Source organism: the organism of the source record quoted next, unplaced genomic scaffold (assembly GCF_019419815.1).
Source record: "Pyrus x bretschneideri cultivar Hongxiangsu unplaced genomic scaffold, Pyrus_bretschneideri_v1 Contig35, whole genome shotgun sequence".
Taxonomy (NCBI): domain Eukaryota; kingdom Viridiplantae; phylum Streptophyta; class Magnoliopsida; order Rosales; family Rosaceae; genus Pyrus; species Pyrus x bretschneideri.
In genome coordinates, this window is record NW_025999668.1 from 1,747,319 (window position 1) to 1,773,591 (window position 26,273).

Consider the following 26,273-nt stretch of genomic DNA (forward strand, 5'->3'; position numbering starts at 1 on the left):
CTACATAAAATTTTATTTTAAAAAAATTACCAAAAAAGTCAAATATATCATTAGATGATAAAAACTGTTTCTAAGCTAAAATCTAAATTTTTAAGCTAAAAATTTAGGTTTTAATCCCAACCACGAGAGTTGATCTAAGTGACCTCACACATAAAAGAGTGGGACTAGTTTAGAACTCTTTTACCCACACATCAAGCACTTTAAGCCCACACAACTAGACTCGGCTTTTGAGAATGAGTTTCTAATTTGTTCTCAATTGACAAATATTAAAATACAAGAGCAGGATAGGTAAAATTAGAAAAGTCGGATATTATATACTGTTTTTGTGTAATAGACGGCAAATTACGCAGTGCAACACGTATCAACAAACACCTACGAGAATTTCACATAAACAATTTAGCCATCTGTACAAGCAGTCAAACGTACTGCGATCGTAGCAGATTGTTTGAGGATACGTACAATACAGTAGTAGCCTAAATGGTAGCATCTTAGCTTCCAACTCCAATCTATGACAATGACCGAGTGCATATACGATCCCCTGAAATTCCAAAAATTAGATTCAGTACGCTTATAAATAACATACTGCAGGTGGAAATCCCGCAAAAAATCCAGTTCATAACCAACCAGCCGTCCCGCATCTCTAGATCAGTCTTTTAAAGCATCATATACTAACATTGACGACGCCACACAAAGTGTTTTCCTTTGGATGGTACATTTCCATTAGCAACTTGAAACAGCTAGCGGAACAGACTTATCAATGAACTTTTAAAACCCGACTGGCAAAAATATGTTTTTATAGAGTGCTAATATAATAAGTCGTCGACTGCTACACAGTTTAGTGGAGTACAGTTTGAACAATCCCAGCATACTTCACTCATACTAGAGAACAATAAAATCCTTTTACTAGTCTAGATTTACCTCTGCAAAGTTGCTAACTGCTGGAGCTGCCGAGATCAAAGTCCATCGTATAATCATATTCAATAGTTGGAATTACAGAGGCAACAAATTTCAAGAATAAGAATAGGTACCTATACCACAGAAATTTACAATGATAAGAATGTTGTCCATAACTATTCAAGGTAACTGGTCTAGTAAAACATGGCATAAGCGTTACTGTACAATGCGTATCTGACAACTAACAGGTGGGAATATCCCAACTGGAACATGTAAGGAAACTTATAATAGAGAAAAAGATTCCTCCATCAATTAATGTCTCAAAAAATTGATAATTTAGATTATTACATCCTCAATTGATAAGCCACATCCCTAGTGATTCAGCCACATCCCAGCATCAATAAAAGCAACGTTTGCAAATGGCTCAAAACACGCTCTAGTGAACACATGCGTTCATTGACATATTCACATAACATGGAGTAAACTCCAAGATTGATGATGCACGACTATAAGACATTTTTATTGGGAATTAAAATTGCAACTATCCAACAAGCTCAATTTAGCCACTGGGTGATAACCTAATTAAATAAAATCATCATATGATAAACAACTAGCCTAAGAGTGTATAAATGCATACAAAATGGGTGAGGCAAGAGAGAAAATTACTTATCAACTTCTGGTTCCACTCCACGTGACATTAGCACATCAATAATTTTTTTCATCACAGCCCCATGTCGGCAGGGATGTACAGATGCATGCTTTCCAGACAAGTGGGGATGATCCTCAATAGTTACCTGTGTCCAAATAATCAACCGTCAAACACAATCATCTGAGTTTTTCCTTTTCTTCTCACAATTACAATTTACACATAGAAAACTTCTCTGCCTTGAAAGAAGTACAAGAAATAAAAACTAAAACAAGAAAGAAAAACACAACAATCTGGATGAAGTCTTCATCACTTTCCGGAGTTCAAATGGACTACCTAGGGAAGTTGAGGATTAAATAACAAATTCATAGCCTCAAAAATGTAACTTCAATAAATCATGGCTTTACGAGCATAATCAACAAACATTGTGGCTTGTGATGTGAGGTACCACCCCCTCTTGATGTGGCCTCTTCAAGGCACGTTTTCACATTAATGACAATCAAAATAGAGTCAAGTAGAGACGACAAAAAACCATGAAATATACTCCACCCCCTCTCCACCCTTTGAATTGTATGTATAGGTGTAACTGTATATCCATGAACAAATAATTTTGAATCCGTGGAAGACAGATTCTAATTCTACAAGCAAGGAATAATCTGATTCCGAGGCATCAACTCACAGTTTTGCGTGCATGATCTTGACTGACATCTTCAAGTACGAGCTCTGCTTGTAAAAGCATCCTTGACTAAGAACATTACAAAGGAGTAATCAGTCCTACAAGTCTATATCAAAGAAAATTAAATTTCAGAGAACAAACAACCAGACAAATTGAGATTCCCACACAAATATAAAATGAACTAAGTCTTAAAAACCTGTAACCATAAAAATAAAAATAAAATAAAATAAAATATTAAAAAAAAAAAAAAATTCGTTCATTTTAACAAGCAATAAGCCAGATCCCAAGGTGAAGGTATGCCCAGTATTGGGGAAACATACAGAATCAGTTACCTCAACACAGCTAGAACAGAAACAAGCCACTGGAACTTTTTTAACATTCATTACTTACTTCTTATCGTTATCTTCTTAGGATGAACTGGATCTTCTTTAATTATTTAAATCCCAACTGTACTAAAATAGATACCAAGCCTAACCCTATTGATCACCAAGAGCCATAGAAAACAAGGAGAGGAATGAGTTTCTTGCAAAAACATGTATATATTATTTATCCACATTTAAAAGCAATATATCCCTTATAGTGTGAGCAAGCAAAAAGGTGAATACAAACCAAAGTGAGCCAATAAAGTTAATATGGGTCTAACTAGCTTTTATGCATCCTTTACTACTCAAGCATGATGTTGGCTTAGGGACACTCCAGCTAGGCTATCAGCTCATTTAGTTAGCAATTTTGGTCTCTCTTCTGGAACAACGTGGTCTCCAACAACTACATTTGCTATATCCGCACTATTTTGCAATATCTACCACTGTTCTTTTTCTTAATTTCCCAGTGGTCTTCTTGACCATTTGTTTTTCTCTTTGTTGTTTTATTGTCATTTTCAATAACAGTCTCTTTCTCAAACAAAACAAAAATTCAGGCACACTATCATAGAAAACAGCGCTCTGTGTTTATTACATTGGAGTATGTGTTTGGCTCTATAAGTCAAGCTAGGAACCACCATCTGAAATTAAACGTTTTTGTTTCTTGTGAATTGGGTGACTGCTGTTTCTTGAGATGATTGTTCTCCTTTAGTTGTCCTTAATGTTAGTTGGATGCCAACAATTTTTGTATAGTTGGTGATAGCTTATTCACCCCTATTGTAATTTCGACCTCTTTCAGAAGTCCTTCTTATTCACTTATTTTCATAAGCTCAAAATTCAGGCTCCAGCTTGATAAATTGGTATGGAGAACATTCTGAACATGCAAAACTTTAATTGCCTCAAGTTGAATACCAAATGACATAAATTCTTGACAATCATAGAACCATTCAAAAAAAAAAAAAAAAAATTGCTAGCTACTGAAACTAACCTCATCATACCCAGTAAGCCACACTCGAGGAGTCTGGTAATATTTATCATATCTGTAAGTGAGCAACATAAATAAAGTCATTGATGCCAACTTTAAATAAACTACACAGACCAACAAACTTAAGTGATCTTAAATTGCATTATAATTTAACTATCCTGAAAGCCATACTTCATTATCAAAGAATTTGAAATGAAAAATAACTGTTTCTCCAAAAAGAAATATGCTACTAAGTTTTTATTTTGTCAAAAATATGCTACTAAGTTTAAAATGAGGAAAATGTTGGGCCTGGTAAAAAGTTAAAGAGAACAACAATCTTACGTGATGCTGACATCATATGTTCGGGTTCGTAAAATATTGTCATCGTCAGGTTCATGAGCAATAAGATATGTTCCCTGCGATATAACCACCATACATGATATATTAAATCAATGGAGCATCATTTTCGTGGTCTATATGCATCATAGCAATGAGGGTTTAAAGAGATAAGAACTATCTTTTCACGCCAACTAAACACTTACAGGATCAATCTCAATGTTGTCCGCTTCTTCAAAGTCAGCCATGTCAGGAATATCATCTTCATCTTCCACTCCAACATGCGAGGGGACTGATTTCACATCCCTATTCTTGCTGATTTCTAAACTTTCAATGGAGGGTAAGTTTTCCACCTCACCACTTGTATCTTAAAAAGACAAGAAACAGTCTGAGTAAACGGTTCTGTGAAATTATTGATGTTCACTTTTAACGGAAGTAACCTACCCTTTGGCTTCCCGTGGGTTGCCAACCAGCCATCATTATCTTCATTATCAAGAAGAATTTCCATACCAGCAGCTTCATACTCCTCTTCCAAATATGCAGCCCTTCGTAAGCACGGCACTGAATAAAAATAAACAAATTAGCCATAAAGGTACGGGGAACACGTAATAGCACCAGTTTCATAAAGCTTAGATGTGAAGCACAAAAAGAGGCAAGTGTCTTCACACATGCACAAATTGAGAGCAGCACACGAGCGGACACACAATAATGGACAGATAGGCCATATGATTCTTAACTCAGTGAAGATTATGAAAACTAATTGGCTTGCTTGAGCTAAGTTTTTAACTTTTTGGAAGACAAATTTCCTTTCTTTGGTTTTCTTTCATTTACAAAAACCGTGTAGAGGACCGCTAGATAGGTGACTGTTAATGGTCAACTGCGATCAATGCTATATAGGTGACTGTTAATGGTCCATTATGATCAATGATTAAAACGAAAAGGAAAAGGCGGAACAAGCACACACTATCATTACCTCTTATGTTTGAACATTATATTCAATGCAAGAAAAGGATTGTAAATATATAGCGCAATTTGATGTCACTGTACCATTTCTAGTAATCAAATACTGTTTCTCCGATGGTAGGTACGGCTTCCTCTTGCTCGGCTCACCAGATTCCCTAACACAACACGAATCGAACAGAAAATCCAAACCGGAAAGTAAGATAACAACTTCAAACCTTGTTTTCGAAACGAGAACAAAATGCGAAGAAAAAAAACCAACAAAAAAAATCGAATGAAATTAACAAGAATTATAGTCAGAATTTATCATCTTTCTGTAACTTCATCTGATTAAACAATGAATCAAACCTCGAATTTCAGAGAATTTGAGAGAAATAATAAATAAATAAACTGGAAATTGCAAAATTGAAAATAAAATTAAAAAAAAAATTGAGAGAAAAAGAAGGGAATTTGGATACCAGGACCAGGTGGGGCACTTGGAGACGAGGTTATCGCCAGCTGTGACGAACTCGGAGACGCTGAGAACGCCTTTTTCTTTGAAGGCGGAGACCGTGCGGTGACCTGTGATTCTCTCCACCGTTCCTTTGAACGCATCGTGCAGCTTCTGTGACAGAACCATCTCCGCCCCCTTCTTACTTTCTTTTTCTCTTTTTTCCCTTGGATAATAATCGAACTCGCTGCTTTGCTCAAGCTTCAGCGTTCGGCGTTCGACGTTCGGCGTCCCGCAACAGAGGGAAAGGGAGAGGGAGAGTATTGGGGGAGAAGGAAGGAGAAAGCGTGCGTGGTTGTGCCGTCTATTCGTGGGTGGGAAGTATTTACGACACCGTATATATAATAGAATCGAAGGGATTTCTTCTATTTATATTTTTCTAATTTTATTTTTTATATAAACGATTGTTGATATATACGCTAATTTGACTTTGTTATAATTTAAAAGTCATCATTTTATTGTTTGATACTTAAAGTTCGCTCCACTTTACCTTTGGAACTCGATTTTGATCTTATTTTGCTCTCCGGAACTTGAAAGTTGTTTATATAAAACTCAAAATTCGATCTACATTACCTTAGATCTATTAACTTCTTATGTAAGTTTAATTTGAGTACGGCAGACTAATCAATTTCTTTTTTATTTTTTTATCTCTTCAATTTCTTTTAAACTTAATATTCTTTGATTATTACATGTTAACGCATAACAAAGATTTATAATCAAATTTATTGCACATGTGGCATAGTCTTATTGTGCGTTGGGTCTCATATATGTTTCAAGAGAGGACCTATAAGTTGCAAGGAGGAGAGAGAATCCATAAGTCAAAGTGGAACGACGAATTTTGAGTTTTAGAGAGTAAAATTGTAACTTTTAAGTTACAAAAAGTAAAGTAAAATCAAAATAAAGTTAAGCCTATTCCTAACTAACTGGGCTACTAATCTCTTGCCATGGAGGGAATTTCCAAAGCAAGTGATGTAAGAGACGAGAGATTTTAACCCACCAAACCCTCGCCTATATTTACTTGAGTTACAAATGTCTTACATAGACGAGATATAGGTTACAAGTACTATGTTTAAAGCAACGTATGAGTAACATAGATATGATCTTTTGTCTTGCCATTTTGACAGAGTTTCTAACATGCCCTTTGAAATGTATCTCAAGTGCATAAGCGAATAGAGTAAGGCAACCACAGATTCAACGTTTTATGCTACCCTCCCTTGTGATGAGATTTTTTTTTTTTTTTTTTTTTGGTAGTACAAGCTTAAGGGTTGTATTCAATTGGACTTTTGAAAGATTTTAATGGATTTATAAATTCAAGATTTTGGTGGAGTTTAATTGATTTTTAGAAATTATATCTAAAATTTTGAGTGAATACCCTCAAATTCTCATGGAAAGAGATGAGATTTGAGAATGCATAAAATACACTACGATATCTCTCAAATTTCTTCGAATTCTTCAAATTCTTCAAACATTTTAAAATCCTTTAAAATCAATTTCTAATTGGATACACCTATAATGTTATAATTTTCTTCTTTTTTTTATTTTTTTTATGTTAAAAATCTTGATTGAATGCACCTACACCTTCAAAGAATCACTAATCCTGATTGAATATCCCTGAATTTGTGAAAAGAATTGAAATCTCTAAAAATTCCCATTAAATACACCCCTAGTTTTGTACTAGGGATGAGCTAAAAAGGGATACCCTAACTACTAGGACAATTGACAACTTGCAATCAGTTTTCTAAAAGCTTTGCTCTAGGCACTATGCAGCTGGTCACTATCGTGATTAATTCCTAGGCGTTTAAAAATCATAAAGGGCACCACGACTAGCCATGCCTTACCTAGCCGGTCTAGGTGGATATAAGTGTGCTAGGAGCTAGATCAATCTAGGCAGGCTAGGTGGTTTTTGACTTTTTTGTTTTATTTAAGAAAATGGTTTAGTGTTGCCACTCTCACTTAGAGAAAAAATTGATAATTTTTATTTTATATTTTATGTTGTTAATAAATTTTAAGTGACTTGTTGGATATTTGAATGGATACTCATCATATATTAGTTCTCCATGTTTTCAGTATATTTTAGTACTTTACAGTGTTTATATGTTATCTTATTTTGTAATTTATGTTTGCACGTACAATTATGTATTTTTATTAAGTATTAATACACTTATTTATATATTATATCCTAAATTTAATTAAAACTAGCCTCTCCACACGCGCTCAAGAGGCATTTTTGCATCACGAACGCTATTTAAGCAAAAACTTAACTGTAATTAAAATCGAGAGACTCGAAAAAGAGAGATTAGATTCTTCTCCTGAATCGCAAATAAAGTACAAGTGGAGATTTATTGGTTCTGCACCAAAACCTATTGCTCATTGCCAAAGGATCAACTAAAATGTAATCAGGCACTCTCACGCAAGCAAGATACCTTCTTAAGTGATTACTAAATATATTTTATTTATGTTAAAACCAAAATTTTAGTTTGGTATTAAGTACTCTTTACTTTTGATTTTGGGTCCCCTTTTATATCTTATTTGTTTTATTTTTTGTGCGTTTGGCAACTGGCATGTGGTTGTCATTCACCATTTTAAATACAAAGATTGAAAGAAAATTCATTAAAACTCAATAAACAGTGCATACGCAATCGATCAAGAAAAACAGAATTCAATATAAATTATTTTTTCTTTTGATCAATTTTTTTCCAGAAGATGCACATTAGAATAGAATATGAAAGAAAAAGAACATTTGGGAATCAATGGAGAATAGCACTTCATTAACACTTTTTTTTTTTCTGTTTAAATTAAACAATAGATTTTGTTAGATTAACCACCGATGAGATTCGACCACAAACCATCATGCAAGAGCTTTACTCTTTTCCACCACTGTGGTAAAGGCCCACTTGCCACTTCATGGACATTTTATTTTATGTTTTTCACATGAGTTGAATGAAATTCACAGGCAACTACATAGGCTAAATATTTGGGATAGGCAATACACAAAATTATCTAAGCAGAAACAAATAGAATTAATATGAAGAGAAAGCAGACATGGATAAAGACAAACATATTAACTGCGAGTTTTACGGGTTTTATTGTGTGAATAAACGTTTGCACCGTCAGATTTAAATGTAATGTGTCTTAAACTTCATGTTTGAACCCATGGTGTAACAAAAAAACACATTTGCATAGCAAACCTGGCTACATCATTGTTATTGAACATATGGTGTAACAGAAAGCAGAAGAAATCAATCTGAACATATGAAGACAATTAACAATGTTGTTCTACAAAAAAGAAATTAAGAGAAAGCATTCAAAAGTGAGGCCATAGCTAAAATTTAATAGCATCCCACGTTGCCTCATTGTCGATCAAACTTCTCTAATTCGCCGCAAAGTAAACATAATCCTGAATCTTGAGAAAACCAAATTCAATTAATTAATAGTTAATAAGCAGGCAGCAACAATGGATTGTTTTAATCAAAATATTAACTTGATTAAACAACCAAGTCATCTCATTTTTGCCTCACAAACATAAGCTGATGAAGCTAGCAAGAGGGTACAATTTGTTAAGCTTAATAGCCTTTATGCACATAAAATACCTTTTCCAAAACACCTAAATATATATATTTTTTTAAATGAATAACTTCAATGCTTGAAGCCACAGGAAGCTTGTAGAACAAAGTTAACATGAAAAATGAATAAAATGACAGGCACACCTATAAACAGCAGGAAAAAAAGGAAATCATCAACGCTAAATTCCTCAACTTAACTATCTCGAGAGTTATTGGACTGAAATGATGCCAACCATATGACAGAGAAACAAATGAAAACGTGTAAATTCATAAATCAAAGTTTTAACTCAATCAAATATTATTCCAATGAGAGTTGTAAAATGCAAATAAAGCCATTTAACAACAAACTGTTTCAACCATTTGACTACCCGCAATGTAGACAAAGAAATCTGATACTCATAGTATATAACTGCTCTATTTATCTCTCTGCAAATGACAATTAATTAAATGGAAAACTGAAGTATACCTTGGCTAGTTATTATTTTGGGTCGCCATCTCCAGTTGCTCCAAATAAAAGAGAGGAAGCGTGTGAAGGCAAACTTGGAGGCTTGTCTTGAGTTCTTGAGTTGGCACAGGCGGCTGTCGACCACGTCTCCTAGCCTGTAACGTGCTAAAATTATCGATTCAACAGAGAGTGTTTAACTAAATCTTATCTCATTGGCAACGGCACGTTATAATATCAAGCACATCTTTTGTGTTTATAGACAATAGAATTTTACACTTTTAAGTAGGTATTTTTCATTTTCAGAACAACAAAATTAGGAATCGAACATACCAAAGTGCCCATGATCCGTTACAACACACCGCCGTTTGCCATCAACTTCAGTAGGTCATCTCTCGAAAACTCCTTAAGCCCTTCCGCAACTGCATTCATTTGTCCTTTCCCACTGTCAAGAACTCCAGTGAATGCTTCCTCCGCCGCCACCGGCAATGCCACTTCGTCACCCGATAACGTCGACTTCAACCGGCAAAACGTCGGACCAAACCACATTTTATGCAAAAAAAAAAGAATCAAAATTCGAAACTAAAGGTGCAACATTTGAAGAGTATGGCAATTTCGAGCTAATTTGACAATTATCAAGGAAAAATTCAAAAATTAATTGGCGATTACCGATTCCGAGACCAGATTGGAAATAAAGGATGATGGCGCCCATTGCGGTGCCTTCGCAGCAGCGTCGAGGTCTCTCCAACATAACTACTGGTTCGAGAAGATGATGGGATTTGGCGACGATGGGGTGGACTCCGTTACTTTAGGCAACGATTCGATTTTTGTATGGAGGAGTAAGACCCATAGAGAGAGAGTAGAGGAGGAACGGGAAGAAGTTGGAGCGCAAGGATGGGGAAGTTGGTGTGGGGAGGTTGGAGTGGGACTACTACAACTGTTTCAAATACAGTTTCCAACTCTCTGCACGTCTAATTTGTCTCCTCTTTTTTCTCTCCTATCCCACGTTTTTACCATTCTATCCCTATTCTTTTTATATTTTTTCTTTTTCTTGTAACTGTAATTAAAGGGTCAATTTTGGATTTATGAATGTTTCACCGTTTTTGCCTTTTGGCTTTATACATATAGATAGCATATAGAAGATAACACAACAACGTCTAGACCTCACCTCGTCTCCTAAACACAAGACCCCTAACCGCCACCGGACTTGCGCTACCGCCTAGAACCTTGCTTGCAATGCAATCTGAATTTACGTGAGGATCTATTGACAATGTGAATTGTGTTTTGTAATGCGCTATCCATTGCATTTAATTGAAGACTTTAACTTATAAACCACACAATATAGACTATATAGTTTTGAAAGGTTTTTTATTCAATTTTGTCATCTCATCAGTTTGATCTTTTATATTTCAAACTCAATTTCTTTTGCTTTAGTCATTAATGTTGCCCTTGACGTTCAACTCTGTTAAAAAATCCGTTGATATTAATCTCTGCTAATCGTTCTAAACCCCCAAATGAATTTTCGATTGAAAGTAAATTCCGGACTGCTCTTTTTCCATGACCTCCTTTGATTTAGGGTGGTGCCATCCACACAAACCTTGTTAATTTTTATCCTTTGATCCTCTTCAATTCATTTGATCCGACGGCCAAGAGTTGAGAGATGTGTAAAAAATAAAAATGGTGTATGGATAGCACCACTATTGATTTATTCAATCAAATACCAAGTGCAAAAAAAGTGCATGGAAAAGAAAACTAGCCTCTCTGCACGCACTAACGTGCGTGCGAGAGGCATTTTTGCATCACAGGCGCTACGCGCCCCAAAGATGTGTTGTTTTAGATATTCGTATATTTCTTAAGTGATTATTTTATAAAGTGGTTTGTGTCCATCACAACAATTTCTTATTATTTTCAATTTCTTATTATTTTCAATTTTTTATTATGTTCAATCATCTAACTTAGTCTTTTTGCACCTGCCCATTGTACCCAAAAATGAAATTTATGAATGGGATAGTTGATACAGTTAGAGGAGTGAGTACATAATTATGGGTGTGCCATTTTGGGTTGGGACTGAGATGTTCAACATTAAAGCATGGGCCAAGCTACGTAGTTCCAATTGCTTGAGTTGAAGAAAAGTTGGTGAGATAATGGTGTTACCGTACAATCATCCCAAAGTGATAATGGTGTTATCGCATGCCATATTGCTACATTTGTTGAATAATTTAGGAGCATATATTACATCCAATTTGCACATATGTGAGTAATCTGTCATACATTTTTTACTATTTTTTCTTTAAAACAACAACGAAGATAAAATGGGAAAACATATACTATTTATAAATAAAAAAATATGAAAATATGACATGTAATTTGATTTCTAAATACATATTGACAACATTTAATGTCCTTAAATCAAAATGTTTCAGATTCATAAGTTTTCAATCAAAGTTATAGGCTAGCTAGGGATGAACTCCTAATATATGAAGCAAAGCAAAATATGGACAACATGTACATATGTAAACATAGCGCCTACGTGTGAAATCAAAGCCATGCTTGCCACCCATTTGCTTGCACTTGATGCTTTAGATTTTCATGGTTAATCTGCAAGCAATGATGATAAAATAAGAAGTCTAACTATAATGCACAATCCCAACTATAAAGATTGTAAGCAACTTAACCTAAATACCTTTAAGTTTGACAATTTTCTCATGGCAAGACTTTTACTCCAGTTACTTGTAGAATACTGAAAGATAAATATATTTGTCAAGTTTGAGGTAACAAATTGTAACCATATTTAAAAAATTAAATAATAAGAAATATTACCTTAATCTTGTACTTAAGGTAATATTTCTTATTATTTAATTTTTTAAATATGGTTACAATTTGTTACCTCAAACTTGACAAATATATTTATCTTTCAGTATTCTACAAGTAACTGGAGTAAAAGTCTTGCCATGAGAAAATTGTCAAACTTAAAGGTATTTAGGTTAAGTTGCTTACAATCTTTATAGTTGGGATTGTGCATTATAGTTAGACTTCTTATTTTATCATCATTGTTTGCAGATTAACCATGAAAATCTAAAGCATCAAGTGCAAGCAAATGGGTGGCAAGCATGGCTTTGATTTCACACGTAAACGCTATGTTTACATATGTACATGTTGTCCATATTTTGCTTTACTTCATATATTAAGAGTTCATCCCTAGCTAGCCTATAACTTTGATGGAAACTTATGAATCTGAAACATTTTGATTTAAGGACATTAAATGTTGTCAATATGTATTTAGAAATCAAATTACATGTCATATTTTCATATTTTTTTATTTATAAATAGTATATGTTTTCCCATTTTATCTTCGTTGTTGTTTTAAAGAAAAAATAGTAAAAAATGTATGACAGATTACTCACATATGTGCAAATTGGATGGAATATATGCTCCTAAATTATTCAACAAATGTAGCAATATGACAATATGGCATGCGATAACACCATTATCACTTTGGAATGATGGGATGATTGTACGGTAACACCATTATCTCACCAACCTTTCTTCAACTCAAGCAATTGGAACTACGTAGCCTGGCCCATGCTTTAATGTTGAACATCTCAGTCCCAACCCAAAATGGCACACCCATAATTATGTACTCACTCCTCTAACTGTATCAACTATCCCATTCATAAATTTCATTTTTGGGTACAATGGGCAGGTGCAAAAAGACTAAGTTAGATGATTGAACATAATAAAAAATTGAAAATAATAAGAAATTGTTGTGATGGACACAAACCACTTTATAAAATAATCACTTAAGAAATATACGAATATCTAAAACAACACATCTTTGGGGCGCGTAGCGCCCGTGATGCAAAAATGCCTCTCGCACGCAGAGAGGCTAGTGGAAAAGAAAATGCAAAGAAGAAATGATGAACAATAAGAAAATTTAATGAACAAACCCAAGACCGCCATTGCATTTATAGCCAAATGAATAATCAACCTCAACAACATTTACATACCAACTGCTTTTAGCAAATGTCAAATTCAACAGCAAAAACAAGCCTACTTTTGAGACCTCCCTAAACTAAAATCTGTACAGCCCGAGAGCTCGGATTACAGCTGCATCTATTTTCAGCAGAAACGAAACCCTCGGGTATAAATAAACACCGACTACCGGTACAAATAGGAGGACTTCAATTCCCCAACACAATCCGACGATAAGGTGAAAGATTCTAGGGCTCCAACAAGTTAAAAGGGGCAAAACCAAAAAGAGTTTATACTGCACTGAAAAACTGAGTCATTAACATCCTAGAAGCAGAACCACCAAAACTAAGGTTGTTTGTACTGATCGATGAGGGGAAGGGCAAGCTACTCTTCTAAACAAGGCTTTTCTAATTTTTACTAATATAAGAATTACATTTGAAGCTGCAGGAATCTATAATTCAAGTCTCGGATCATTTGCACTGTCTCGCATGCACGATGCAGGTCTCAAAAAAGTCTCATAAAAGTTTCATCTGTCTCCTTTTAGATGTATACGGGTTTTACATCATTAGGCCCAAAGCTCATGAAACACCTCGGGCACTTCCTCTGTCGAGTTTCAAGTACTTTTTTCACACAAGGGTTGCAGAACAAGTGATAGCATTTTGTAATGACAACCTAGCATTGAGATAAAGAAAATAAACTAAGTGCTGTGCCAGAGACCAAAATAACAATGATGACAACGTTGAATATATATTAACATGAAATTTCTATGACCGACTGACCACTGATAAGCATCTGAATTTTAACATTCCACTTTCGAAAGATAGGACAGTGGAAGAGGAAATAAATAGCAAAAATATTTTAAAACCACAAATGAAAATTAACGCGTTACATTTTTCGTACAAGTTACCTTTGCTTAAAATTAAATCCACAGTTTGCAATGCTTCATGTATCATTCAACGCCCTTATTCTTTACTTTCTGCCGAAATTTTTGAAAATCAATTTTCTATTGTATGCCATTATGAAATTTCAACCTGAAGTCAGACCGACCTTCACATTTTCCTAGTTGCTCCACATATTAACCTCACTAGGATCTGATATTTGGACATTTTCAGCTCCAAATATTGATATTTAGACATTTTAACCACCAAAAATCTAAGAATTGTTGAAATGAAAACACTAAATAAAGAATAAATAGAAGATGATTCAGCTAATACCTGTTTTGTCCTGTCAAGGCAGACATCACACTTCAGTATCTCCTTGTATTCTCCAAGTTCCTGTTGAAGCTTTTCAACAATTGATGAACCCTCCGTCTGTGCTCGAAGCCGTGAAGCCTTCCTTTTTAAAACTTCCAATTCCTCCTCTTTTCTTCTCTTTTCAAACCTATTGAATAACAAAATACGAGTTGACACCATCAATATAAAAAGATTGGCAGGAAGGGGAGCAGAACATCCACCATACCTTTCCTTCTCAAGTTCCAACTGCAGATCTGACAGACCATTGTGACTTTTTTCAACTTTAGATTGTGATGCATCTAATGCCTCCCATAACTGCTGAGATTGCCTTCGGACTTCTAACAATCTCTTTCGAGTATTTTCCAATGTAATTTGTTTTTGCAACTTATCTTCTGCTACTTTCTGAATATGATTTTTGCATATCTTCAACTGTAAAGGAAGAATCGAACAATTAGTTTAACTTAACTCCACATGCATTTATACTTAAGTTTTACAGAAGATTAAAATATACCTGATCTTCAATTCGAGCTGCTTTCATGTTGTAGAAATTAAGAGAATGATTGCCTAGTTGAATCTCCCTCTCCATTTTGCGTTTGTCCATGAGTACAGCATTCTGCTGTTGTCTTGCCCTTACCCCCTCTAAAACAAGCTGCAAGGACAGCCACAAATAAAACCAAATATTAGAACATATTTATAATCATTCAACAATTTAGCATGCCGCATGTGGACTGATGCCTGTGAGTTTATCTTCTTTCCTTTCAGTATTACAGCATGTAAAATCTACACCACCTCAGAAACTTCAGACATAAGAAAATGGTGAGTCAATCACCTTAATGTTATAGTCATCTCTCTCAGTAATTTGCTGCAGTAGATGTTGGTTTTGAGTTTGCATATCATCATACGACTGTCCAATAGTCTGAAGAAAAAGCAAAATAAAATGTCAGAACCATCCGATGACAAATGAAAAAAAATCTCATCTGCATATAATAATGAAGAGCACTAACCTCAATTTCAGATAAGTATGCCCCATTTTCTTCATTTTTGGATTTCAAAATATCAGAAAGTCTCAAAATATCCCTGATATGCCGAGAGAAGGAAAAATCAAAATTCCTCTACGTAATAGTCATGTCAAATGGAGAACAAGGAGCAGCCTAAACAATAGTGTATTCGTTACCATAAAAAAACTACACATAATGTATAATTCCTTCATGTTTCGATAACTGTTACAATCTGGTTTTAAGCCCATATGAAGGAGTGTCACACAAGTGGGACAGCTGCAAAAAATTGTTAATCCTATGAGTGGGCTGCAACAATCAATCATTTTTTGAATGAAGGCTGAATTGAATTATGAACAATTATTCCTATGTTTCAAATCAAGTATGATGGTTCAAAGTGAATCATTTTGGCATTTAACAAACATACTAAATCCTTATTTAGCTCGTTGAGATTCCACTAGTAATAAATATATAAATAAATAAAAATTAAAGGGAGTCATTAGGAAAAGTAACTTAAAGAGAGAAAGAGCTCTCAAATTGAATTTTGTTAATCAAAATCTTAGAAAATGAAGAGAGATAGAGAGTGGAATGCTTCACCCATGCAACCAGTTAAATTCCAACCATAAGACCAAAGTTTTAGGTTACCTTAGTTAAATTATTAAAAAAACACCCTTCAAATATCCTAACATTTCTCTTGTACCAAAAACATGACATTCAGCCAAATTTTTATTTTATTTTGAAATTGGGTAATTAACCCAATGCTCCTTTTGCTTGAAGTAGGGTAATTAATCATGAATGCCCATAGCTATTCACAGAGAAGAGAACCATTGTTCTTTTAATGGAGACAAAAAAGATGAGAGTTTTATGGGACTGGTGTAATGGTAATGTTCTGGATGGTTTGTCTAGAAAGAAATACCAGGATGTTTATGCATAAATTTGGAGATTGAAATAAAAATAAATAAATGATTAGTTTTGGGAATTGTTTTGGGGCTCGGTTTCTAATGACTTAAAGAGTGCCCTTTCTTATTGAATGTGAACATTTTCTTCGATTTCTCTTGACTAGAGGGTTATGTGTTTTTTTAACTGCATTTCGTATTCTTTGACACATCTTTTAGGTGGAATACCGTTTCAATGTGTCTCTCCTCATTCATACTATCTTTTTTGGCCAGCATCAGAAATAGTGTAACCTTTTGTAAGCTTCAAATTTCTGTCTCAAGTCAGCAATCACAGCCTCAGCAGCAGCTAGCCTTTGTTGAGAAATGGCCTCAGCTTCATTTGCTGTCTTAACTCGTAATTCCAAGTTGCGTTCATCAAGGGAGGACTTCAAACTTTCAACACGAGCCCATGCTCTGCATTCTGAATCTCTAGATTCCAAGACATCCCTGTGAATAGAAAAAAACCACACACAAAGTACATATTACATTTGCACAACGAAAACAACACATGACAAGAAAATCAGCTGTTTTTGTATAATCACATTAATTTATGGAACTAAATTAATACAGTTGAGTTATAACACTATTGAATTAAAGACAGCACTATGCGAGTGAACTAGAACATGAGATCTCAAAAATTCACTTGTAAATAATTAAGTTAAACCCCTGCTGCACACTTTACAAAATTTGTAATGATAACAGCAACGATTTAAACCAGAAAATAGAAGCACATTTCAAAAAGCCTTGAAACACTGAGTAGATGGTTCAAGTGTCATCCTTTGCACCATATACAAAATTGAAGTTGTGAATAACTAAATAACCAAAAACTAGTAAATGCGCCTCACCTTGAATCAGTCAACTCATTTCTATACATTTCCAAAATCAGATTTAACTCTGAGTCACTTTCCTTTAAATCTTGGACCTACACCAAATAAATGAGGGAAATGAAAAATTGATCTAAACAAATCACATGAGAGCGAAAAAGTACAAAGCAAATTTATAATCTGAGAGCCACTGATATTTAATACTATGAACAGATGCAACTACTTCATGCGTGTGGCTGTCTAACATGGAAATATGCGTCCATGCTAAGGAAACAAAGTTTATAATATGTTCTGAACGGAAGGATTATAGCCCCTGTACCATGATAAATGTCAAGCACCTCAACTTTTATTTTTATTTCATTTAAACCATACATTAGGAACTCAACAAGTTTACCAGACATAACTATATTATATGTGTTCTCATCATCTTCCATAAGCCATTGAATATAAAAATTACAGTTATCAACTATTAGTCTCCGGATTTTGGTCGTAGTACTCAGTGAGCATGGATAAACTACTCAATGGGGAGCAGGAAAATAAAATTGTGTATGCATATATACATGACTTTTCTATTTGGATAGAAGAACTTTCAATTGAAATAGTTTCCTATAGTTGCTACCCTTTTTCTTAAAGGGTGGCCACAGAATATGTTGCCTTTCATAATTGCTAAACTTTTCTCTTTGGGATGACAAGGTGGGTTTTTCCAGACATATGCTGCCATTCATATATTGAAGAACTAGGTCTCCATCTTTCTAATAGAAATAACATAAAAGAACCAACAAATTTGATGAGGATTGGCACCAAATGATTCCATTCGACTTTCAAATTACTTTCTCTCGATACAAGTGGAAGGTACATATTTCTATAATCAGGACTTCTAAACAAGAAAACTACAAAATAAGATTGAAGTCTGCCGTGAGCACTCCGTTTTAAAAACACAGAAAGCCCATAATCCAAACAAAAAAATTATTCCAAACAGCAGACCAATCTAGATATATTCAACTTAACAGTCAAAAGCGTAAAAAAAAATCTTCAAATGGATTCAAAAAGAAAATAGAGATAGATCCTACACAATTGCTCAGAGATAACTCATTTTGTTTTATTCAATAATATAGGCTACCTAAAAGTGTTCCCTATACATGAAAAAGCTTTACAAAAATCCCAGGTCAAGACTTCCACCTGATGCTCATCTGAACATAAATTCAGTCACAGGATCAAGAAACACATACCACAGCATTCAACTTTTGTATCTCAGTGTCTTGATCTTTGGATCTGGTAGACAAAGTCTCACACTCTTTCACCTGTTTAGAAAGGCAAGAGTTTAACCTCTTTCAATTCAACCAAGAATCTCACTGCATAATAGAAATACCCACCTTCCTATCAAGGATGCTGGAAAGAGACTGCACATCAGCCTTTAAAGAATGAAAGTCAGAAGCAGCCTCTTTGTATTTACGTAATTGACCTTGCATGGTACCCATTTTCTCAGGAAATGAAGAAACCAAGGATTTAAATTCTTTAATGATTTCTTTTCTTCCTGAAATAGAGAACATAATTTCAGCATGTATACTGTGAACAAATGCAAGTCTTCCTCAGTTAAAAGAAAAGAATCAGATATCCTCAAACCTGGTTCTCTTGATGCCTCTTCCAGCTTGGCTTCAATCAATTTTCTTTCCTCAATCTGTTTCTGTATTTCTATCCCCAAATCAGAAATTCTAGATTCAACAACTGCAGAAGATCTTCGAAAAACTTCAGCAATGTCACTCTTGACAATAAGTTCCCTCTCCTTCCACAAAAGATTATCGTTCTCAGCCTATTTCAAGGCAAAAGAAACAATCAGCATTATGACACTAAACTTTCAAAAAAACAATTACAGTTAAAGGTGCAACTGAAACTACCGACCAGTTACCACCTGTAGTTTCTCAAATAAGCCCTGGCACTCGAAGACTTCTGACTTTGACTTTTCTATTTGATCTCTCACCAAGAGATAAGCTTGGGAAGAAGAAATACACTCTACATTTTTAAGCATGTTCTGTGAATAAAATTATCCCACTTTTAGTAAAATGTCTGAATATGAACTAAAAAAAATGGCAAGAAGTGAAGAGTAAAGTTGGACTTGCATTGACATTTTTTTTTTTTTTGAGAAGAGACTTGCATTGACACAGAAAATGACAATAGTAGCACAGTAAAATAACCTGCAAACTAGATAACTTCTGTAATATTTTTATCCTTTCTTCATGAAGGCCTTTGATGTCCATTAGCCGAGATGAAGCTTGGTCCTGCAGAATGTAATCAGTTGATAAGCTTACCCCCACCCAGTAAAAGTTTTCAGTAGTCAATCAAGGAGAGAGAAGCCATCACAATACCATTAGATCCTTGAGATTAGACTCCAGATCTTGCAGATCTTTTTGCTTATCTCTGACTCTATCCACATGCTTGTTCCCAAAATTTGGAAGAGGGAAAGCCGTGCCTTTTGCAGCATTTTTCTGTGGCTTAAGAGTGTCTAGTTGACGATCAATGTCTTTTAATTCACCAGCCGCGGTTTCTAATTCCCCTTCAAAATACAATGAAAACATAACCGACTTTCAGAACATCCCTTGGCCTATCAGACCATGAAAATCTGCCACCATCCAAAGATTCTTCCCTTCTACTGTCTTAAGGGCAGGTGATTGAGCGACATTTTATTTGTGGGAAACATATGTACATTAATAAAGAAGTGCAAGGAAAGATGGAGAATTCTGCAGCTTAAGAAAATACACAATTCAAAACGCTCAGAGAGAGAAACCCTCATTGTAGGGAGGAGAAGATACCAACCAAGATGGATTATTAGACTCTTAAATCCTGAAGAGAGACTACCCATGAGGGACAACATTAATAATCAATGCATAACCCGCCCACCCTACCCCTTCTTGACCCAAAAAATATATATATAAGATAGATAGAGCAAACAAGGGAAAATATTACAAAAATATTTGGCAAATAATCTCACAAGGTTCATCAAAAGCTATATAACACAACAGATGTAAGAATTTACATTTCAAACGTTTAAGCTCAGCTTTATGTTTTGCTTCCAAGTCACAATCGCTTTGCAATTCCCTTGCCAACGTTCTATGCTCGAAAAACATATCAATAAAGGCCAATCTCAAGTTCTTAACTTCATTTTTAAAGTCAGTTGATGTCTTCCGCCTACTTGTGCCTACCAAAAGAAGCAGTATACAGATGTATGAGGAATAAGTTTGAAAGGAACTGGATCATAACATATGACGTTTGAAAGACATCTAATCTAAACTCTCACCATCTTCTGGAAGCACTTTCACAAGTGCATCATGCAATGCATCCTTCACACGCCACTGGTTGTCAATTGCAGCTATGACATTACCTACAATTTTCCTAGTCTTTTCAATGGTAGTCCCTCTATCTTCTTCCATCTGATTAAAACTTTTACATGAACATGAACTTTCAGTCGCATCTGCTTGTGAAAGGCGGTCAAGAAAAGCATCCTGCAATGAAGACGGAGCACCATCTGACAAAAAAAATACAAGGCAGCCTTTTCAGTAAGTATATTTGAACAATCATAGAACTATTACAAGGTCAAAAGGTATACATTCAAATCCCCATAAAGATTCTCAAGCTCGGGATATCATCGAATTCCAACATATAGATGAAAAGAAGAAATACAATGGTAAATAACTAAAAACTCAGTGGAGCAGGGGACTTCTATGAGCAATAGAGCAAGCAAAACCATCTAGTACTTTAAAAATTAAACAGATTGAAGGTGTATGAAAATCATATCAACTTGTGGCTTTCAGTTGATGCCTAAAGGGTGGTACAGAAATATTAAAGATGAGCACAGATGAACCAACCCAAAAACATCATACAGAAAAATTGGACAGCTGGATGAAGAACATTTTCATAATTTCTGATGAAAAGAATAACAGTATACAGAATTCAAACATCAACTTAAAATGAAGTATCCATGTCGATATGCAACAATCAAGAAAAGAACCCATTAGTTAACTCAGAACTTTTGCACCTACTACCAAGTTTAATATATTATAAACACACACAAACTTCATGAAGCTAAGGCCAGAATTAACTAAGATTTTTCATCATAACTAGTACCACCGCATTGAACATAACTTTGATCCTCATCATCCCTGATGGAAATGTCTTCAGCATCTTTCAGATTGTTCGATCCTCTTAAACGGATGGAACAAGATTCCAAGTCATTAACCATCTATTGTAAAAAAGAATGGTCAATTTCCCACAATCAATATAGAGTACCATAACCATAACACCAAAGAAGACAGGATCATAACAGACAAGAAGAAATAGAGAACAATCAACACAGGGTGTCCTACCTCTTCCCAAGACTTATTGACCACTGTTAATGTGGAATCATATGCCTTTTGTTTGTCCTTCATTTGAAAAAATTTATTCTCAAGAATAGAGTGCTCCACCTTCTGAGTTTCTAAGTTCTGCGTTAGCTTCTGAATTTGATATTGCAGGAGTTTAACGTCAAGCTACAAGTCAAAAAATACAACATAAGTTCAAAACAAGAAGATTACATGTGTGTGTGTGTGTGTGTGTGTGTGTAATATAGCTAGGTGATCGTATGTATGCCAGCAAAAATGTCTATAAGTTTTGATATGGGAAGTGAAAGGAAGATATGCATAAATCTTACATCACTTGAATAGCTGTTTGACAAGAGCATTTGGCTCATTTGGTAACTTTTTCCCCAAAAGGGGATAGATTTGAAGGGAATTTGACATTCATGTTTCATACGAATTTCAAAGAAATGTCTGAAATTTAGATTATTTTCAAATAAGTACTATATAACTTCTCACTTATTTTCTTCTATCTCCAACCCTATCATATATCATAGCCCAACCACTTTAACTTAGAAATGATAATTGACAAGGAAAACAAAAGTTAGAACATATGGAGTGCACACATCATCTTTAAAGGAGGATGTATTCAGTCGTATAAGCTACCCTATTCTGTGTTTGATGATTTTATATCAAGCCAACCTAATTAACAATCGAATAGTCTTCGAGTCAACACACATTTCATTAACCACCCACTAAAATCAACTATAATCTCTCCCATATCCTTAACAAAATAAAGATGCACCCAATTCAGATATTAGTAAAACCAAGAAAATCTTTACAAGGGTTCATTCAATACAGAGAAGAAGCGAAAAGGAAAATAATCTTCAAATGATACTAGCCAAGCTTGTCCTTTGCTCAGAGTCTTGCTATTGTGTTTGACACTAGCTCAATTGATCTATTCTTAACATAAATGGGTTACATCCCCGAGATTTTGCCAATAAGAGCAACCTTGACTCGTTAATTTTGTCTAGGCCTCAAACCGTATTGTCTACAGTTTCCATCCCTAACTGCATAAACTCTAGGTATAACTGAAATGCATAAAATCACCGCAAATAGTTGGGGCAAAAAACCAGAGACTGAAAAACTGCGAAGACTAAGCGGTAAAGTGCCACCCTATTCATAAACAAAACAATTCAATCCGATAAAGTAGCAAAATTTCACAATCTAAAACCAATTGATAAGTTTCAATGGTGTACCATAAACCTTCAACAACTATTAGACCACGAATTGTTCAAATCATCAGGCAAACTCAATCAGCAAAACAACAAATACAAATAATCCAAATACGAAACCTCCGATTCAAACTAAGAAGAAACATATGAGCAACTAGAAGCAAATACAAGCACAGAAGACCTAACCTTTCTGTCCTCGTAAATGGGCAAAACGGGCTGCTTCTTAGCAGTAGCAGGCATGGGAGATATGGAGCTAAAGTGATGCCTTTTTCGATCAGACTCACCTGTGCTATCCATTGGAAACCCTAGAAAGAAACTCCCCCCGCAAACACTTCCACCCACATTACATCAGACACAACCCCACAAAACGAAAACGGCGCCAATTCAATCAACACCTTTTACACAACAGCTAGGCAGGCACACTATCAAACCCTAAAAACTCCAGCACAAACCCTAGCTGGAAAAAGCCCTAATAAATTTTCCCAAAAAATAAGACAGTTCCTTTTCCTTTTCTGCTCTCTCAATACCCAAATTCTCCAGCCCTAATTCAAATTCCACAACCCAACTCAAAACCCTAATATCTTAATCTTAAGATTGTTGAGAAATTTTGATCCATTTGATCTCTCTCGTTCTCGGCTGAGACTGGAAGCCCCCAACACACACAGAGAACAAAAATATAATATGGTTTTGTAAGAAGATTTAAGAAGTAGACGGGCAGCGTGGAATTCTGTGAATGTAGAAGGGTGTTTTGGGTATTTAAGATTTCAAAGGGAGAATTGGTTCTTTGGGGGCGTTTGTTTGCCCTCACTAAGTAGGATTGAACTTGACTGGACTAAAACTTAGAGCAATACCGTGTTTGTTACGCAGCAGGACAACCTTTAGTGGGACTAGCCGGGACTCGCCTCAATAAAGGACGTTGCTAGACGGTCTTAGCGGGTTCCATCGAAAGGCATCAAATTGCTAAGACCTTCGCTGCTTCACTCCATCTGCTTCTCTTCGTCCGCTTCTCTCCCTTGCTCTGCTTCATCTGCTTCATCTGCTTCTTTCTCCCTTGCCCATCTATCTACTTCTCTCTCCCTTGCCCATCTACTTGCGTCTTTCTCCCTTGCCTATCTATCTGCTTCTCTCTTTCCCAGATCTGAAACCCAGCCCACCCACTATCTAAATCTCAATACCAAAATTTGAAAGAAAAAAAAAATTCAAAACAAAAACAACAATCCCCATATAAAAATTCTTCCTTATTCCCAATAATTCCCAGAAAATTCCCAAAAAAAAAAGTATTTTCCCAGAAAATTCCCGAGAAATGGATAAAGAAAGGGAGATAGTAGCTTTGGTACAAAGAAAAATGGAGAGACGGAGGAGAGAGTAGCTTTAGGGACGTTTTTGCAGGAAAAATTCCTTTGAAGGATATTGTTTTGCAGGAAAAAAATGAGTGCTGGGGGACGACACTAACGAGGAAGAAAAGAATGAACTCCCAAGGAGAAAGTCCAAATAGAGGAGAGCGTCCCAGACACAAACACAAAGAAAAAGCTTGAATAAAAAATAAAATATTATTGAGTTAATAACTAAATATTATTAAATGTGTATCTAATGATATAAAGTTATAGTTGTTAACTATTCTTTTCTTATAGTCTGACACTCTACCAAACGTTTCACGAAATCAGTCCAGCTTAGTCTAGTCTAAGCCAATCCAGCTTAGTCTCTAAAGCTAGTTCAGTCCGAGTTAGTTCGGTGTAACAAACGCACCCCTGAGAGTGTGAGGGGTGATTGGTTGGGCGTGAGGTTGTAGGTGGTGCAGTAAGCACTGGGGATTATTTGATCAGTTTCACCAGCGCTCTACGACGACGTGATGAAACTGAGCAACTAGGAATTGGATTCCATCCAGATCCATTTTATGGGAATTCTAATATCCTTACATCTTAGCAATTCATTGTGTCTCATACAATCAGAAATCATTTGATTTTTTTTTATTTAAAATTAAACACAAATAGTATCTGACGAAAATTTGCTGCACGATATACGATGAACGGCTAGGATGTGGGGATCCCTAAGATCCTCACAAAGTGGATCCGGGGAAGATCCTCTTCTGATCAACTCCACCCTAAGCACTTCTACCCTTAAAGCCCCATTGGAAAAAGGTCATTCAATCATTTCAAGTGACCACTTAGTACTACAGTCTAGTGGTATTTATCTTCAATTGTAAGCGAAAGGTCTTAACTACAAATATCCAAATTTTGATGCCTAATACCCTATAGATAGTTCGAACTGCATAGGAACAATAATCAATTTTAGCTCGAATGGTTTGTAGAGGAACTCTACCTTCTCGGATCCATTCAACATGTGCAATTTCTTTTCCATCGATATGCACTGCAATTTGTACTTGAATCCCTTTTGTACCTGTTTGTTCAGTTAATTCCAAAGACGAATTTAAACCCATTATTGCATGCCCTTATGTGGCTTAGCCTACTCTCACACCCCTTTAGTGTAGATAATATCATTAGTTTTTGGCTCTTAGTACTACGGTCCAATAGTATTCTTCTTCACTTGTAAGTGAGAGGTCCTAGATTCGATTCTCGCGAAAGATGAATTTGAACCATATTATTGCTAGCCTCATCGTGAGACTAAGCTCATCCCCTCCCTTTTAGTATAGAAAATATTGTTTGTCCCAAAAAAAAAGAAAAAACAAAAAAAACCCTCTAAATGAACAATAACTGCCTTTAATGAACAGTAATTGTCCAAGTATATTTCCACCCCTAAACTGAATAACTCAGGCAATTCGTATTAAAATATTATTAACTATTTTTATAAAAAAAAATATTTTAATTTCAAATAGAATTTTAACCAATCTCGTCACATCACATGTCATTTTCCGAAAGTACACTTTTTATGGCTAGATTTTCAAGTAGATTTTTAATGAATTTTGTAGCCATGTGTCATGATTATGTAAGAATTTTATAGATAGATTTCCGATAAGATTTTGAAATAAGGTGAAGAAACTTAAATCAAGCTTGTGGTGGAAGAAAAAAGCTCTTCGCTTATTTGGTGTTTTTTTTTTAAGTTTATCTTATGTGTTTTTGTAATTTTATTTGGTGTAATTTTCTAAGTTTATTTGGTGTGCTTTTGTAATTTATTTAGTTTTTTCTTTTAAGTTTATTTGGAGTGATTTTATAATTTTATTTGGTATGTTATGTTGTTTGAATAAAAATGCTCTTAGTTTAAATAAAGTACCAAACTAAACAAATACGAAAAATATGAAATTACATAGAGTACCAAATTAAATAAACTGTGAAGACCCGTCCCGAATTATTATATATTTTATCCCCAAGTATGTAAAGTGACAATAATGCCCTTGTGGTTTGTGACGTGGATGTACATATGCAGTTTTAAATTATCTTCCTTGCTGACGCAATTAAATCATACTCGAT

At 35.0% G+C, this 26,273-nt stretch overlaps 2 protein-coding genes and 1 long non-coding RNA gene across 8 annotated transcripts; all 3 read right to left on the reverse strand.

Moving 5' to 3' along the window:
- Positions 1–289: 289 nt before the first annotated feature.
- On the reverse strand, positions 290–5,652 carry LOC125480724 (autophagy-related protein 3-like). 2 transcript variants are annotated; one of them, XR_007260993.1, is made up of 11 exons: positions 5,294–5,652; positions 4,923–4,993; positions 4,320–4,436; positions 4,082–4,242; positions 3,882–3,955; positions 3,564–3,615; positions 2,220–2,285; positions 1,561–1,688; positions 919–1,028; positions 460–538; positions 290–372 (listed from the first exon to the last, which is right to left on the reverse strand). XR_007260993.1 is itself a non-coding variant. In XM_048591795.1 (10 exons), exons 1-9 carry the CDS (start codon positions 5,452–5,454, stop codon positions 932–934), a joined length of 927 nt encoding a protein of 308 aa, XP_048447752.1. In that variant the 5' UTR covers positions 5,455–5,652; the 3' UTR covers positions 290–538; positions 919–931. The 2 variants fall into 2 exon arrangements, 1 of the variants encoding a protein (XP_048447752.1); XM_048591795.1 differs by having other exon boundaries at positions 290–538.
- Positions 5,653–11,676: 6,024 nt separating this feature from the next.
- LOC108866619 lies at positions 11,677–12,055 on the reverse strand. Its single transcript, XR_007260994.1, has 2 exons — positions 12,014–12,055; positions 11,677–11,928 (listed from the first exon to the last, which is right to left on the reverse strand). It is a non-coding gene; the product is annotated as an uncharacterized LOC108866619 (long non-coding RNA).
- Positions 12,056–13,263: 1,208 nt separating this feature from the next.
- Positions 13,264–23,915, reverse strand: LOC125480723 (E3 ubiquitin-protein ligase BRE1-like 1). 5 transcript variants are annotated; one of them, XM_048591790.1, is made up of 19 exons: positions 23,035–23,893; positions 21,647–21,808; positions 21,402–21,522; positions 20,581–20,808; positions 20,320–20,481; positions 19,652–19,839; positions 19,481–19,564; positions 19,198–19,317; positions 18,912–19,098; positions 18,662–18,822; positions 18,518–18,589; positions 17,310–17,386; positions 16,717–16,911; positions 15,539–15,611; positions 15,364–15,450; positions 15,046–15,183; positions 14,761–14,963; positions 14,517–14,682; positions 13,264–13,974 (listed from the first exon to the last, which is right to left on the reverse strand). In XM_048591790.1, exons 1-19 carry the CDS (start codon positions 23,143–23,145, stop codon positions 13,843–13,845), a joined length of 2,667 nt encoding a protein of 888 aa, XP_048447747.1. In that variant the 5' UTR covers positions 23,146–23,893; the 3' UTR covers positions 13,264–13,842. The 5 variants fall into 5 exon arrangements, with proteins under 5 accessions (XP_048447747.1, XP_048447749.1, XP_048447748.1 ...); XM_048591792.1 differs by having other exon boundaries at positions 21,426–21,522; positions 23,035–23,891; XM_048591791.1 differs by having other exon boundaries at positions 21,408–21,522; positions 23,035–23,891.
- Between the last annotated feature and the right edge of the window lie 2,358 nt (positions 23,916–26,273).

Coding starts and splice junctions, on each gene's coding strand:
- LOC125480724 (XM_048591795.1), bottom strand. CDS start 5,454: ATGGTTCTGTCACAGAAGCTGCACGATGCGTTCAAAGGAACGGTGGAG. Junction 4,994..5,293: donor AAGTGCCCCACCTGGTCCTG/GTATCCAAATTC, acceptor GTGTTGTGTTAG/GGAATCTGGTGAGCCGAGCA. Junction 1,689..2,219: donor AAGATCATGCACGCAAAACT/GTGAGTTGATGC, acceptor ATTTGGACACAG/GTAACTATTGAGGATCATCC.
- LOC125480723 (XM_048591790.1), bottom strand. CDS start 23,145: ATGGATAGCACAGGTGAGTCTGATCGAAAAAGGCATCACTTTAGCTCC. Junction 19,318..19,480: donor AGAAGTTATCTAGTTTGCAG/GTTATTTTACTG, acceptor TTTTATTCACAG/AACATGCTTAAAAATGTAGA. Junction 15,184..15,363: donor GAGATGACTATAACATTAAG/GTGATTGACTCA, acceptor CTGTCCTTGCAG/CTTGTTTTAGAGGGGGTAAG.